Source organism: Notamacropus eugenii, chromosome 4, assembly GCF_028372415.1.
Source record: "Notamacropus eugenii isolate mMacEug1 chromosome 4, mMacEug1.pri_v2, whole genome shotgun sequence".
Taxonomy (NCBI): Eukaryota; Metazoa; Chordata; class Mammalia; order Diprotodontia; family Macropodidae; genus Notamacropus; species Notamacropus eugenii.
Genome location: NC_092875.1, coordinates 71,190,153 through 71,206,236, shown reverse-complemented (window position 1 = coordinate 71,206,236; position 16,084 = coordinate 71,190,153). Strand labels below are relative to the sequence as shown.

The 16,084-nt window shown below is 43.0% G+C and overlaps 1 protein-coding gene across 2 annotated transcripts in view; it reads right to left on the bottom strand.

Moving 5' to 3' along the window:
• Window positions 1-14,959, bottom strand: part of PIAS4 (protein inhibitor of activated STAT 4) — a 50,917-nt gene extending 35,958 nt beyond the window's left edge. For both annotated transcript variants that reach the window (XM_072601794.1, XM_072601795.1), the window contains exons 1-2: window positions 14,855-14,959; window positions 9,166-9,589 (exon numbers count right to left, since the gene is read on the bottom strand). In XM_072601794.1, the coding sequence (XP_072457895.1) occupies window positions 9,166-9,589; window positions 14,855-14,881 (451 nt within the window). In that variant the 5' untranslated portion in view covers window positions 14,882-14,959. The remainder of the gene's footprint in view (window positions 1-9,165; window positions 9,590-14,854) is intronic.
• Between the last annotated feature and the right edge of the window lie 1,125 nt (window positions 14,960-16,084).

Sequence of the window (16,084 nt, the reverse complement as noted above, 5' to 3'; positions counted from 1 at the left end):
TATAATTGACAAAAGGTGTGGTACAGATAATAAACATCACAGGCATTCAGAGAAAGAAGACAGTACTTCAGAATGGAATGGTCAAGAAAAGCTGAATTATGGACATCAGACCTAAAAAGACAGTTCAGGCTCAGACTGGATCTAGGGATGAAAAAGACCAAAAAAATAATTTAGTCTATCCCTGACAGCATTTCTAGCAGGGAGAATAGGGTGAACAAAGACAGAGCAAGAAAAGTTGTATGACAGAATAGTGTGAGATAAGCCTGGAAAATAGGGTAGAGACTGCAGAAGGCCTTGAAATCAGTGTGAAGAGTTAAGGCTTGAACCAACAGAGCTTTGTATTTCTCTGATTATACTTTTACACATCAAACCTTGCTGTACTTGGCTTCTCTTTTATTATAAACTTGCTGAGGCCAAAGGCAATCATATCTTTTCTGGTGCTCAATAATATTTGTTGAATGAACAAATGAACAGGGTTATGGCATGATACGTTATTTAAAAAAATGAATGTGGCAAACTTCAGTTACCTCCAATAGAGAAGTAACTCAGAGTCAAACTATGGGAGGCCAAATTCTGAAAATCTGGAGTAAACTGTTTCCCAGCTTTTGATGCCTCAGTACACAGTGCTAAAAGTAAAAGTATTGGTGTCAGGAAGACACGGGGAAGGGAGGAAAGGAGATGGCACTACCAGGTCACAGAAATGGGTAGGGCTAAGGGTGTTAAGAGTTAGAAATTGGTAATAGGGCCATATGGGCAGAAGCTTAAAGTGGCATCATTCCCATCCTTCTAAACTTTTATATCATATACAATTCTCACCCTATACTTCCCCTAATTCTTTCCCAGAGATCATCCATTTTGAGAGGGGAGAAAAGAAAAAAAAAAGTTCAGCAAATCAATGTACTGAAAACTTTCGACATTATATATAGTATTCCATACTGCAAGGGAGAGGGAGACGTCTTCTTGTATCTCTTCGCTGGGGTCAATTTTGGTCATTTTAATTTCAAAGTATTAAATTTCTCTTATTCTACTGATGCTCTTTTATTTACATTCTTGCAATCAATGTATAAATTGTTTTCCTGGTTCTGCTTATTTTACTCTGTCCTCTCAGTTTTCTCCAAATTTTTTCCTTTGGTCATTTCTTACAGTACAGTAATAATATTTCAATACAATGACATACCATAATTTGTTCAGTTATTCCCCCAACTGATGGATACCCACTGCTTCCAGGCTGTTTTTTTGTTAGTCTGTTTTGCTGTAACAAAAAAGGGCTGCTAGAAAGATTTTGGTACCTACAAGTCTTTTCTCTCTTGGGGGGAGGAGGGGAAGTATAGACCTTGTAGTGGTACCACTGGGTAAAAGGGTATGTACAGTTTATTGACTTCTGGGATATGGTTCCAATGTTCTTTCCAAAATGGCTGAATGGTTGGGTCAATCCTCAGCTTCTTCAACAAGGTATTAGGATGTCCATCATTCCAGAGCTCCTTTATTTTTGCCAATCAGATTTTGGGTATGAGGTAGAATCACAGAATTGTTTTAGTTTGTATTTCTCAGTGACATGAAGTATTTTTTTCATATGGTTGTTGATAACAAACTAATATTCTATTACATTCAGGTACCATAATTTAAGAAAAATCTATTACCTATTTTTTTCTAGGTTTGTTTTTTTTTTTTTGCTACTACAAAAAAGAGACTATAAAAATTTCAGTGTATGTGGGGAGTTTCTTTTTGTCATTAACCTCCCTGGGGTATATGTCTAGTAGTGAAAACTCTGAGTCAAAGGGTATAGACACTTTAATCACTTTCTTTGCATAATCCCAAACTTTTCCAGGATGGCCCAATTCATAGCTCCACCAACAATAAATTTAGTGTACCCGTCTTTCTACCCCTCCAATACTTACTATTCTGGGGGACTATTTTTAACTGGATCTCAGCATGAAAAAGCCAGAGTTGTTCAGTTTCCTTTGATTAACACCCTAGGCTCAACTACTTAGAAATACGGACAATAAGCTGAAGTCATAGAGAAGAAAGTTTGGGCATCACGTAAAGAAAAACTTCCTAACAATTAAACAAACATTTATCAAGCACCTACCTATAGGCAAGGCACAGTACTAGGTATCAGGGCTACAAAGATGAACAAAACAGTCCCTGCTCTTACAGGGGAGTAACAATTAAATAACAATTCTTAATGATCAGAACTGTCCAAAAGTACAACAGGTTCCTTCAGAAGTATTAAATTATGCAAGCTTGGAAGTCTTTCACAGAAGCTGGATGATGATTTGTTGAGCATGTTGTAGAGGATCCTGCTCAGGCACAGGTCAGCATAGATGCTCTCTGGGGTCCTTGCCAACTCTGTTTTCCAGGCATCAGTAATTTTTCCATTCTGTTACTCTAGATCATCACCTATGATTTTTTTTTTTTTGGTTCTGTGTCTTAAATTCTGCCTGCCTTTCTATTGCCAAGATGCTTAGCTGGGTCCTAGTCACCTCTTGTTTATACAGTGATTTTCTTCCTGATTTCTCCACCAGCTTCTCTCCCTATAAATCGTTTTTATACAATTTAAAACAGGTTTTTATTGGGATACTTCTTCAGTCTTTTCAATCCCCTCCTCCAACTACCTATGGCTTCCTCACCATTGGACAAGGTCCCTGGACTCCTGAAATCAAATTTTGAGATGCCTATTCCTTTGGTTCTATTTGACCTCCTCTCTTCCTCAAACCCAAACTCACTACTTTAACGAGGCAAAACTTTTACTTGCCTGCAAACATCAACGTCTAGTTTCCCATCTTGGAACTCATATTCAGATTCTGATCCTTTAACAAAATGTTGGTTAAAAATCCAGGAATTTTTTGATGAACTACAATAGTCTGGAGAGAACATACAAACTCATATTCCTAACTGAACATATCTACTGAGTTGACTATATAAAGAACAGCACACAGTTTTTGACCAAGAACTTAGTAGAGGATAAGATAGATTTTACAAAAGTAGAATTTCAAAATGTGTTAGAAAGACAAAAATAAAGGGCTCCTGGATAGCAAAAAAGTGAGAGGATACTTGCAACTTGAGGGGAAGGATACACTGGAGGAGGCTTCCTGGAACTGATAACTGGGCCTTCAAGGACAAGGCTTTAACCTCCTTTTCCCTCTAAACAGTCTTCCTAGCCTTCACTTACCTGGACCTTGTGAATTCTCAAAGTCCAGCAAGTCTCATTGCCTATGTGGAGTCCTCTCTGACCACACTCCTCTCCAACTTCAGCTTCTGGTACTGCTCTTGGGGAGTAGCACATGAAAGGCAGCATGATAAAGTAGAATGGAAACTTCATTTAGAGTCAAAGGCTAGAGGGCTCAAATTCTCATTCTGCTCAAATGGGTTTTGTTTGTTCTCATTTATAAAATGAGAAAGCAGGACACAAGGGACCTATGGTATCGTTCAGCTTTAAATACTATCCTATCTTAATGTATGGGCAGCTGGGTGGCACAGTGGATAGAGAGTTGGGCTTGAAGACTCATCTTCCTGAATTCAAATCTAATTCTGTGCAAATTACTTAACCCTGTTTGCCTCAGTTTCCTCATCTGTAAAATGAGCTGGAGATACCCTATTGGGGTCACAAAGAATCAGACACCACTGAAAAACAACTGATCTTAATATACATATTCTCTCTTTAAACTAGGGTTCTTCCTGAGGGCAGGCTTCTCACCTCAGATTTCTTTAGCTTCACAGACCTAGGATTCCACCTTATAATTAACTTTTTACTGAATGTCTCTTAATATTCTTCCTATTACTCTATTGATAAGAGTTAATGGAACATAATAGACTAGGAGTTAAGGAAATATGGGCTCAAATCCCCTGTATGAGTGCTACGTGTTAAACTCTCTTAGTCTTAGGCTACTCGAAGATTGTTTAATTAACGAATGAATTACAATGTGTGTAATTCAGTCTAAACAAAATAAAAGGTCTATTTGCAGAGGCCTAATCTTGTTCATAGATCCTCCATTCTCTTAGCATCTCTTTCTCACGTCAGGCCCTTAGAGGTGCTGAACACTAGAATGTAAACTCTGATGTGGGACTGGAGTACTAAGAAGAAGAGAGACTGGTTGGATATGTTCAAATTTTAAAGTCAGAAACTGAAGACTCCAGAAGATGGAGCTCTAAAGTTGGAAAGCATTCCATGTGCCCTGAATACATGTTGAGCTCAAGAAGAAAATACCCTTTACTCTGTAGCCCCACCCAACTGGCTGAACCTATTTTGGGTGGGAATGAGAGAAATGCACAAGTTTCTCCAGAGTATTTGATGAGGGCTAAGACAGGAGCACTAATTTAGAGGGACCAACTAGCAGGCCAAATGCTTATTCTGTGGCAGTAAGAACCATGAATCAAAATGAATTATCTTCAATAGTGATTCTTTTCACATATTTGAGAGTAAACTGTTCAATCTGATTAGCAATTTAAGAGGCTGGGGGGTGGGAGAGAAGAGAAGGAAGCAGGCCAATGAGAAATGCAAAGGATGAGCAACTAAGTATTTAAAAGCACTATGGTATTGCTGAAAACACTGAATTGTGTAACCCAGGTTCTGGTCAGAGCTCTTGTCACTGATAGGTTAGAACACCTTGGTTAAGTCCCTTTGTTTCTTTAAGCCTCGGTTTTTTAAGGAGTTAAAGGAGGATGCTGAACTAGATGAGCCAAGTTCCCTTTCAGTTCTGATGTTTTTTGAATCTCTCTCTTGTGGTCTCCCCATCCCCCAGCATCAAGCACTGCATTCTATTTGATTTATGTCTCCTCTCTGCCAGGACATTCTCCATTGGGGATCCATCTATGGCGGCCTGCCCTTCAGAAGAACACGACCACTCAGGATTACTGATGTTTCACCAGATTGCTAGCAGCAGGCAAGTGCAGAGGAGACAAATGGAAGGCAAAGCCTCTTCTTCTCCTCTGTTATTCCAAAAGAACTCATATAAGGTGCCAACAATGCAGGATAGTGGCTCCAACACCTGGTGGCAAAAGATGGTGCTGGGAGACATGCAGGGATACTGCTTCTTATTCAGATGTCTGATAAAAATGGCTTTTTAGTTTTGGAAAAACAGGTACCCTGAGTGTCAGGTAGTCCTATGATTAAAAGCTGGAAGGGACCTTAGATATCTAGGTTCAATATCCTCCCACCCTTTTAAAAGTTTTGATTTCTTTATAAAAATCTCAGTCATTTCCATATATAATCCCTCCAGGCATCACTTAATGAGCCTTTCCTTGTAACAAAGGAAAACTATTAAGCAAAATCAACCTCAGCAATCATAGCTGAGAGCACATGTAACCTTCTACACCAGGGAAAAAGGAAAGGTACATGTCTTCTCTTCTCCAATGGTAATAACACTTAGCCTTCCTGTATAAATATAATGACCAAGCTTAGCCTCGTAGAAGAAATGAGGTATTTGCACCTTCTTCCCCTTTTTCGGCAGAGCTGAGGGTAAAGTCCTTTACCAACACTACATACGTTGTCATTCCGTTAATGTGCTTTGTTAGTTCTACTTAACTGTTTCTCTCCCCTCCCCATTTATTTTTTGATACAACTCTGTGGAGAACGGAATGAGGAAGGATATATTTGACATGAAGATAATATAAAAGTAAAAGATAGCAATAAAATTTGAAACACAACAATGCACAGGACTCAGTTGCATTTTAGTCCAACCCCCTCATTCTACAGATAAAGATTACATGGCAGAAACAGGAATGAAACCTTGATTCCAAACTGAGCTCTGCCCCTGTACCATACTATGCTGTATTCCTTGCCCATTTCATTGACTGTCTCCCTAGGGGATTTCTATTGGTTTTATCTCTTCAAGACTCATCTCAAGCTCAATTCTATGAGGCAAAATTCTCAGCCCCCTTCAACCTTCTCTGATGCCTCTGCTGGAAGGGCAGATTCATTTCACTTCATCTTTGAGAATAGCAGTTAACTGCTGCTCTAGACTGTTTTGGTCTAAGATGTCTGAGACAAAATCCTTTCCTTCAGTTTCTAAACAAGAAGTGGGCTTTCTCCACACAATCCCTCTACATCTACACGTGATCCCATTGCTCTTCCCATCTTCTCTAGCACAATACATCCTCAGTATTCCCCCCCTATGAAATTTTCAATTCTGCTTGATCCTTCCATCCTGCTAATTATATCTCTTTAGCAGGTGCCTCCACTCACTCTCTCCTCTCTCCTTAATTTCTTAAAATCTGGCTTCCAACCTTATCAATCCAGCAAAACTCCTCTCTCCAAAGTTACTAATAATCTCTTATTTGCCAAATCTAAAGGCCTTTTCTCAGTTCTCACTGACTTCTCTGCAGCCTCAGACACTGCTGATCACACCCTCCCTCCTCTCCCTGGGTTTTCATGACACCCCTCTCTCCTGGTTCTCTTCCTACCCATGTGACTGCTCCTTCTCTGTCTCCTTTGCTGGATCCTCTTCCAGAGCTTGCTCACTAACTGTGGGTATCCCTCAGAGTTTATCCTATCTCTTTTCTACACTACTTCACTTGGTGATCTTATTAGCTCCCATGGATTTACTTACTATCTCTATGAAGAAGATTCTCAAATCTATCTATTTTGCCCCAAATTCCAATCTTGAATCTCCAAACTGGTTTTTCAGATATCGTAAACTGGCTATCTACTAGACATCTTAAACTCAATTAGGTCCAAAATGGAATTTATTATCTTTTCCCTTAAATCCTACCTCCTCCCTATTACTGTAGATGTATATAACCATCCTCCCAACCCCTCAGGTTTGTAACCTAGGAGTCAATGTGGAATCCTCACTATTATTCACCCCTCATATCTAATTTGTGACCAAGGTCTGTCCATTTCACCTCTGCAATATCTCTCAAATGTAGCCCCTTCTTTCCTTTGACACTGCCACCACTAGTGCAGGCCTTCATCACCTTATGCCTGGACTATTACAATAAACAGCCTGGGTGACTCTTCCTGCCTCAACTCGTCTCCACTCCAATCCATCCTCTATTCAGTCACTAAAGTGCAAGTCTGACTATGTCACCCCACTACTCAATACACTCCACTGGCTCCCTATTGACTTCAAGATCAAATACAAAATACTGTTTGGCATTCAAAGCACTTTATAACCTAGCCCCCATCTATATATCCCAGCCCAAACCTATTATTTCCAACCTCATTGGACATGACTCCTCCACCTGAATACTGTGATCTTGCTTTTTCTGCCCTCATGGCAGGCCACTATCTCCACTGCACTGATCACTCACCACCATGCCTGGAATTCACTCCTTTCTAACATGTGACTCAAAGATTTCTCTTCCTTTAAGATGTAGCTCAAGTACCATCTTCTGTATGAAGCCTTTCCTGATCCCCCCAATTGCTCACACTGGTGCCCTCCCTCCTGAACTACCCTGTATTTAATCATTTATTTGTTTTTATTCATTTTACATTTATGCTATATATACTTTTATAGGTACTTATCTTCTCCATTAGAATTTAAGCTGTTTAATTTTTCATACTTGTATCCCCACCACACAGCCTAGCGCATAGGAAGCACTTAAAAATGCCTGCTTGTTGATCAATGTTAAAACAAAGTTGTGTAGATTTTAGGAAGAGAAGAATTTTTTTTTTTAACCAGAAGTGTAATTCTTACTATAGACCAGAGACTCTATCTTCCAAAAGATAATGGGGTAGGGATCTCTTCAGAGGTAGCAAAAAGGGATACACTGGAGGAGGCTAAGTCCACAAGTTTGAAGGCTCTAGTGCTAGGGTGCTGAACATTTTTCCAAGTACTATTTGGATAGCCTTGCCTGTACCAAATTCAAATTTACCACCAATACGTTTAAGTCAATCTAGTCATTTCTCTTTACTGTAAGCCTACCTTCAAAATTATCTTGCTCTTTCATCAACTCAAGCCTTTTTAAAAAATATGTATTACTTTCAAATTCCACCGGCCTGAGACTGAGTAAGGGAAGTAGGGACGATAAAGTCCCTCTTTCCTATAATTTGAAAGTGCTCAAATTCTGAATCAAATCATTCTTAAAAGTAAAATTTTGTCCCTTGCATAAGGTAGGGAGACAGGGAAGGCCTTACTAAGGAAAAGCCTTCTACAATACAACAACTGTGTGTTTGAAAATTAGGAAAGTATGGGAGAAATTATGAAAAGCAGAAGAAAAACTTAAGAAAAAGAAGGTTTGATGAATCCTTTTGGTTTAAATTATGTTAATAAACTAGCATTTTAAGCCAACCTGTTTTAGGCCAGCTGCGTCATAGCATACCACACCAACATTTATGAGAGCAAACACTCCATTGTCAATCAATTATGTCCTTCTTCCACGTTCACTCAAAACCAACATGGGGACACGGAAACACACATTTTTCTCAGTGACCAAGTCCTAGACTCTGTTTAATATCCATTCTTCACTTAAAAGTTTGTGAGAAAAAAGTGTTCATGATTTATCCTTTTATTTCTAACATACTAGGCTGGCCTCTAAAGACCAGGTAGTCAACTGGTAGTTGGGAAACTAAGAGTTGGAAACCTAGCAACATTAATCAAGGGCAACTGTTAGAGGTTTTTTCTTTACCTTTAGATTTCTGGGTGCTTAATAAGATACGATGTATGATATAGACAGTGTGAAAAATTAGCAAAAATAAATAGTATCTAAAAGAAGAGTCGAACAAGACCAAACAAATGAACAACAACAAAAAAGAAGGTTCTTGATTTTGAAGAGACTATAGAAGGTGAGTAGTTCTGACAACTTCTTAAAAAAGTGAAGTGGCAAAATTTGGATATCCCTTTCCCCTTTTTTTCCCTCAAGATCTGGCAAGTGAGAACAACTGCTACTGTGCCCACTCTGCAGGCAAGTGGCAGTTCTCATATAGTGTAGGCAATCAACCCACATATTACTGAAAATAGGTTCATGGGGCCAAAGGTTGCCAACCTCTGGACCAAAGTTGGAAAAGGAAGATCTAAGGCTGTTACCCTGATTTCACCTCACTGTAGGGCAAAGATGCCTTCATGAGTACAGAGAGGATCTGGACAAGGTAATTTGAACACAAAGGGCCTTAAAGTTTAACTCTTAATGTTTGTTTTTAAACACAGACACACAAAGATACATACATACACACTCTTTCTCTCTGCATATCACAGGCTGAAAGCCTGCCTTACTCAAAAGACTCACCTAACTCTGTTGGCTTCAGCAATTCATCCAAGATATTAAAGAAGGGCAGTTTCACCAGGCGGACTTCTGGCTTGACAACTTTCGAGGGTAATCGTCCAAGTCCATTTAGGTATTTCCCATATAGCACAGGATAGTCAATGTTGGGAGTAGAAATAGAAGTCCTGGGGACAGTACTTCCCCGGTCATAGGAAGAATGTATGGAGAGTGGGTCCAAAGGCCGGTGAGGTTGTACAGAGTCAGAGCTCTTCTTGGCATATCGAGTCTCATAGAGTTCTTTAATTTTCTTGAAGACTTCAGGGCTGCAGTCAAACTGGACAAGCTGTAGTGCCCTGGTGACAAGTTCATGTTTAAGTCCACTCTTACTTCGGCCAACAAAACCAAGAAGCATCTGGAGATCGGAGACTCTAAAACTCATCACCATATTCTAAAGAAGAGCAACCATGGAGGGAAAAAAGTCTTAAAATTAGGAACAACCAGTGAAACCTAAAAACATTCCTGTAATCTGGTAGGCCAGGTTTCAAAATGTTGAAGTGAAAAACACTCTCAATGCAACACCTACTCTTCTGCATTCATCAGACACCCTCACCTAGTCCTGTCTTCACCCTCCACTTGTGACAGGAAGTTGTTTAGAAGGCAAATAGCTATCTTTCCATCCTTCGTTCTACTATTCCTTTACTCCAGTCACTAATCCACAACCATAACTTTGCCCAGACTATCTTCTCTACCCTGAGTACATCCCCCATTTCTTTTCCTATCTTCCATGCCCCATCTCAAGAACCCTATCTTCCACTAAACTGTCCCTGACTCCCTCCCCACCCGGTGATTTCCTCTTCTCTCCTCTCTCTCTATCCCTCCCTCCCACACACACACTCTGAACTTATAGCACTTATTCTCTCCACCCCCGAATAATAGTTGTCTTTGTGTATAACTGTCTTATATCCCAGATACATCTTACGTTTATGTAATCTGCACCATATGAGGATACTACTAGATACTTAATGAATACTGTTCATTAGACCACAGTAGCTGCCTTCTGAAAAGATCTTTAGCTATGAACAATGCATATACAACTCTGTGACAGTATTTATCCACTGTATTTATCTGGCAACATCACTCAAAGAAGAAAAAACACATAAATATCAGATTGTAACAATTTATGTTGTCACAGAAGCACCTTCCAGTTCTTGGTAAAATGGGGTTAAGAAGAGTTATTAAATACTGATAGTCAAAGATTCTGTAATATTCAAAGTTAGTCATGGGGAATGAAATGTGATAGAAATTAAGAGAAAGACTGAAAACACATGGTAGAGGGGTCAAGAAAGTGGGAATTCAGCTAGATGAGCACAAGAACTCAAGAGAAACATATCATTTTACTCGTACTTTACCATTCCGACTCAATTTTGGTTTGCTAGGAACGCAGGCATATAAAGTCAATTCCACCAGAATATTTATTTCCAGTTTCTGACTATTCAAATAGACAAGCACAAGCCTGCATTAATACATTTCTACATCTCCTTCAATACACAGCTTTGTAGTATTAATAGAAAGAAGACTGGACCAGGAGTCAAGAGCCTAAAATTACAGTATAGGCTTAGGGTGAGGAACCTGAGGCCTCAAGGCCATATGTGGTCTTCTAAGTCCTTCGGTATGGCTTTTTGACTGAGTCGAAGTTTTACAGAGCAAATCCTTTTACTAAGGGAATTTATTCTGTGAAGTTTGGATTCAGTCAAAGGGTCATACTTGAGGATCTAGAGGACCACATGTGGCTTTGAAGCCACAGGTTCCCCACCCCTTATAGATGGTGCTCTAGTATCAATACCAATGCAAAAAGATATGTTCAAGATATTGCCTAAAGCTCTTCAGTTTCAGAGTTATGAGGAGGGAAAATACTTTGTAAATCTTAAAAGCACTAGATAAATGAAGTTTTGGGGATGTGAAATTAAAAGGGAAAATTAAAAATAGGTTTTGTGATCTAGTTCTCTATGAGATCTGTGGTCTTTTTTCTTTTTTATTTTTTTTTTACATTTTGATAACTGTATTTTAATATATCTGGCTTCTTTTGTAATCCTATGTATTTTACTTTATACATTTAAAAACACAGTTCTAAGAATGATTGTAGGGGCAGCTAGGTGGTGCAGTGAATACAGCACTGGCCCTGGAGTCAGGAGGATCTGAGTTCAAATCTGAATTCAGACTTGACACTTATTAGCTATGTGACCTTGGGCAAGTGACTTAAACTCAACCAACTTGCCTCCCCCCCGCCAAAAAAAACCAAAACAAAACCCAACAAAAAACAATAAGAACAATACTAAACATTATTCCAAAGGCTCATAGGTTTCACCAGACTACCAAAGGAGGTCATGACACAAAAGGTTAAAAGCCCATATTTTCAGCTGAGATACTCAGTCCAGTTACCTGAAATCCCATATCCCTTAAATGGGTAGGACACTTTTATGGACAAGCAGAACTGACCACTAGCAATAACGATCCTGTGGTTATCTGTGGAGGTAGCCACAAAGAAAAGACCAACTCAAGTATGTTGCTACTCACATCTGAATATGGAGAATACAACATCGATAATACTGGGTAGATGGATAATATAACAGAAAGGTTTTCAACTCTTTATGCCTTCCCCAGACTGCTTGTAGGCAAGAACAGGCCTTTTGAAATAGACCCAAGCTCTTAGAGGGAAAGGGCGATGTCATGTTGAAGATAGAGTAATAAGAAATGGAGATTGGCCCTTTGCTTAGAGTATGAAAAAAGATTCCAAATGAAATTATATGAACTGCAAGCCTTAAAGAATAATATAAACATAATCTATTATTGATATTGTCCAGACACTCTCAAAAGGGCCTACCTGTCAACCTAAACCAAGATAAAAGAGCTCCCAATGATGATCTTGGAACATCTTAAATCTCCCTTGCTCAAGAAGTCTCAGTGGCTCTCCATTGCCTTTAGGATAAAATATCAACTGTTCAACATTTAATAGGCCTGTACCATCTACCTCCAATTTACCTTTTTAGACATTTCATATTATTCCCCTTTATGCCCTATATATTCCGGCCAAACTGGCCTTTTTGCTGTTTCCTAACAACATTCTGTCCCATTAGTGCCCCTTCTCCATGCCTAGAACATTCCCCTTCTCACCTTCCTCTCCTAAAATTCCTAGGTCCACTAAAGGCCCACAGGAAGAATTTCCTGATTTCACCAAATAATTTGGTATCTCTTTATTTATCCCTGTGCTCATTTATTTCTCTCAGTAGAATAGAAACTCCTTAAGAGCAAATTTCTGGATTCCCATTGCCTAACAGTACCAGTCAATCAATCAACAAGGATTTATCAACCACCTACAATGTGCAAAGCAATGAATAAGGCACCAGAGGATACAAAAACTAAGCCAGTTGCGGTCCTCATGGAGCTTAATTTTATTGGGGAAACAACATATACACACATAAGTACATACAAGGTATCTGGGAAAGAAGAGAGAGTGTACTAATGCTAGAGCTGAGTCTTAAAGAAAGCAGTAGTTGAAGAAGGAGTATGTTCCAGGCATGGAGACAGTCCCAGACATATAGCGGAAGGTGCTTAATAAATACTTCTTGAATTGAACTGTTGATTATTTCATGCTCTTTACAGAATAGCTATTACAACCCAGTTTTCCTCCACACAGAGGGGAGATGGAGGAAGAAAGTGAGGAAAGAAACATAACCACCACCACCAACAACAACAAAAACACCTGCAAAGAGGAAAAAACCCACCTCCATCCCCATTTCTGGCTCTGGCTGGTCCACAGCAAAAGCATCAAAAAACTGCACACTGTCACTGCACCACAGGGAAGTGGCTAAATCTTAAAATCCAGTACCCTACCTCATCAGAAGTTTATCTTTCTTGACATACTCCTCCCACAGCTTGAATTTCAGCCTCCACTGGTCCAATAGCAAGCCAAGTCTCACACTGGCCAACAGAACTTAAAAAAGCATTCTCTCCTAGGCTTATTTTTGAGGGAAGGGGGGGTAAGGAGGGTGGGGAGAGAGAAAAGGAGTTCAATGTAACCCTGAATCCTCTTTGAATATTATGACATGATTTTTTGTGCTCCATATAAGAAAAATTTAGAAGTCTGATCTTGATCTGTAAAAATATTCAATACAATTATGAGCTATGAGAGTAACAGTGTAGTGAATAGGGAGCTAACTTTGAAATAGGGAGAGCTGGGTCCAACTAAATGTTCAGGCAAACTCTCTTAAATATTTAAGACAGCTTTGTTAAATTCAAATAGAAATGTATCCCAGGAGGCTACAAATGACTTGGAAAACCACTATTTAACATTACTGATGTTGTACTGTTATTTTTATTAATTTTTTTAAACCTTTCTCAATTATGTTTTAGTCTGGTAAGGGACACACTTTTTAGTTTTGTGCTTGTTTGACACCTCTGCTAAATTTTAGATAACAGCAGTTCTGCTCTGGTTTTCACAAATCTATAAAACTGAAGGTACTCACGGGACAAAAAAAGAAATACAATGATAGCTAGGTAGTAGACCAGCACTCAAAAACTAAGGGCGATATGAACATAAATTTAAAAGTTTCTGCCCCCCCCCCTAGAGTTTATAATCTAGTAAAAAGTGAGAGAAGCCCAATACACATTATCTCGATGAGATGAGAAGGAGTCAGAAGCATAAGCTTCTAAACTTCACAATGAACATTAAAATTTATCAAACCCCAGTTTTCCCCAACAACTCTCTCCCAAAAGATGAAGGCAGTTATGGGGTACACCAGGAATGATGATGCCCTAGGGAGAGAAAGTAGGTAAGGTAACCTCCCCCACACACCTTGCAATAACTGGCTGCAAGAAATAGTCCAAGAAATGGTCAGCATCGTGCCCAAGAAAAGAAGGACTAAGAGGAAGAAATCAGTCCCGGAAATGGGGGAACCTGTCTAGGAGAGAAGAGCAACCTCCCCAACCCCCCATGGGATGCAACCTTTTCCAGGAAAGAACCAGAATTGAAAGGAGACTAGAGAATGGGATGCATCCAGTCCCAGGAGAGCGCGGGTCGGGGAATAAGGGTTCTCTGACCCCCAAGTGGAAGGGGAGGGGGAAGTCAGAAAACGATGGGGGGTGTCAAATTCTGGACATAAAAAACACCTATCCCAAGAGGGCAATTGGGGGTATCAGGGCGACTAAGGGACGAAGAAGCAGGTGTCGGGTCGGAGGTTGAGCCGAGTGGGGGGGGAGGGTAGCAGTTGGGGGGGGCAAGTGGGGGAGGGGCGAGTGGGGGAGGGGCGGGAGCTGCCAGCCCCGAAGGGGGAGGGGGGTTCTTGTTCGGGGCGGGGGAGGGGCGAACTGGGGTCAGGGCGGGGATAGGGGCCGGCGACTGCGGGGGTGGGGGGGAAGGGGGTGGCCCCAGTCCCCTGGAGGGGACGAGGCCGGCCCCTGGAAGCTGCGAGCCGGCAGTGGCGGGAGAGGGGGCGTCAGCGGTCGTGGCGTCCTGGGCTCCAAGACGGCAGGACGGCCTAGGCAGGCCACCGCCCCGGCGCCCAGAGTCGGGGGCGGAGGAGGTTCAGGAAGAGTCTGAGACCGAGGCCCGGCCGTCCCCGCCGCCCCCCCGACCAGCCTCCCTTTCGAGCCTGCCTCCGGGCAGCCCCGCGTCCCGCCCCCGCCCCCCCCCCCCCCGAGCCTCTCGCTTACTTACTTTGGCCTCCACCAGCTCCGCCGCCATCTTGGCCACCAGCGTCCCCCGCGCCGGGAGCCCCAGCCGTCGCGTCACGTGACTGCCCGCCGCTCGCGGTCGCGGCAGCCAATCAGCGCCCGCCGCCCCGGCCCCCCCTACGCCAGTTTTAGCTCTTTCTTCCTTGGGCCTCGCAGGGTCTGAAACTCCGCCCCTCCCTCGAGCCAATCACCTTAGCCGGAGTTCTCTCCGGGCCCCGCCCACTCGCCCTCCTCCGGTCCCGGCTGGGTTTCTTAAAGGAGCATCCGAGCCTGCGAGGTGGGGTACCGAGCCGGAGCCCGATGAGGGGGAGTACGGGTGGCTGGGCTACGGCTAGGGAACAATGTATCTCGGGCCGTCCTGGGCCAGCGAGCCCGAAAAGCTGCCAGGGCTCGACGCGGTGCGTACAGCACCGCACTGCAGCCGAGCCCCGGCCGGCCACCTTCGGGGTGGGCGGGGGAACGCTGCTCGGGGAGGAGAGCAGCTCCCGAGGCGGGGCGGCGCGGCGCGGCATCGGTAACGCCGGGCGACCGCCCGCCGCTGCCTCCCCGGGCTCCCGCGCCTGCCGCTGCCAATACTGCCCGGCAAGAACGCGGGGAGAAAGCCCCAGAGACTGCGGCCCGCGGCGTCGTGGCCTTTGTTGTCACTTAGAGGGAGATGCCGCCGAGATGCCGGAGGTTGTTTGGCTCGGCGTAAACCCACGAGGGAATGGGAGAGGCGGGAGGGAGCGAGGAGCGGAGGAAGGGGCGGGGGAAAGCCGGGGAGACGGCCGGCGGGAGGGAGCGCGGAGGAGGGAGCGCTTCCTTGGAGACTCACCCTTTAACTCAGTCCTAGCAAACTGGAGGAGGAGCCGAAGAGGGGGAGGAAACCCGACGGCGAAGGGGCGGGGCCGCGGGGAGGGAGAGCCTTTTGTTCCGCCGGCCCCGCCGGGGACGCCGCGCCTGGGGCGGCCGAGCCGGCTCTGCACGCTCCGACGCGGCCCCACTTTGCCAGGCCCGCTCCGAGCCGCCGGGGCTTGCGGAGCGCCGAGTGCCTCGGGCCCGACGAGCCCGTGTGCTCTCCTGGGTAGCCGAGGGGCGGCAGTCCTTCCCCAAGAAAAGGCGTCCTTCAAAGTCTGTCCGATAGTGGTTGGCTCCGGAGGAGACCCTACCTGATCCAGGTTCTGTCCTCGACGCTAGGCGAGGAGCGAGCGCTGTGCGCCCGGGACTCTGCAGC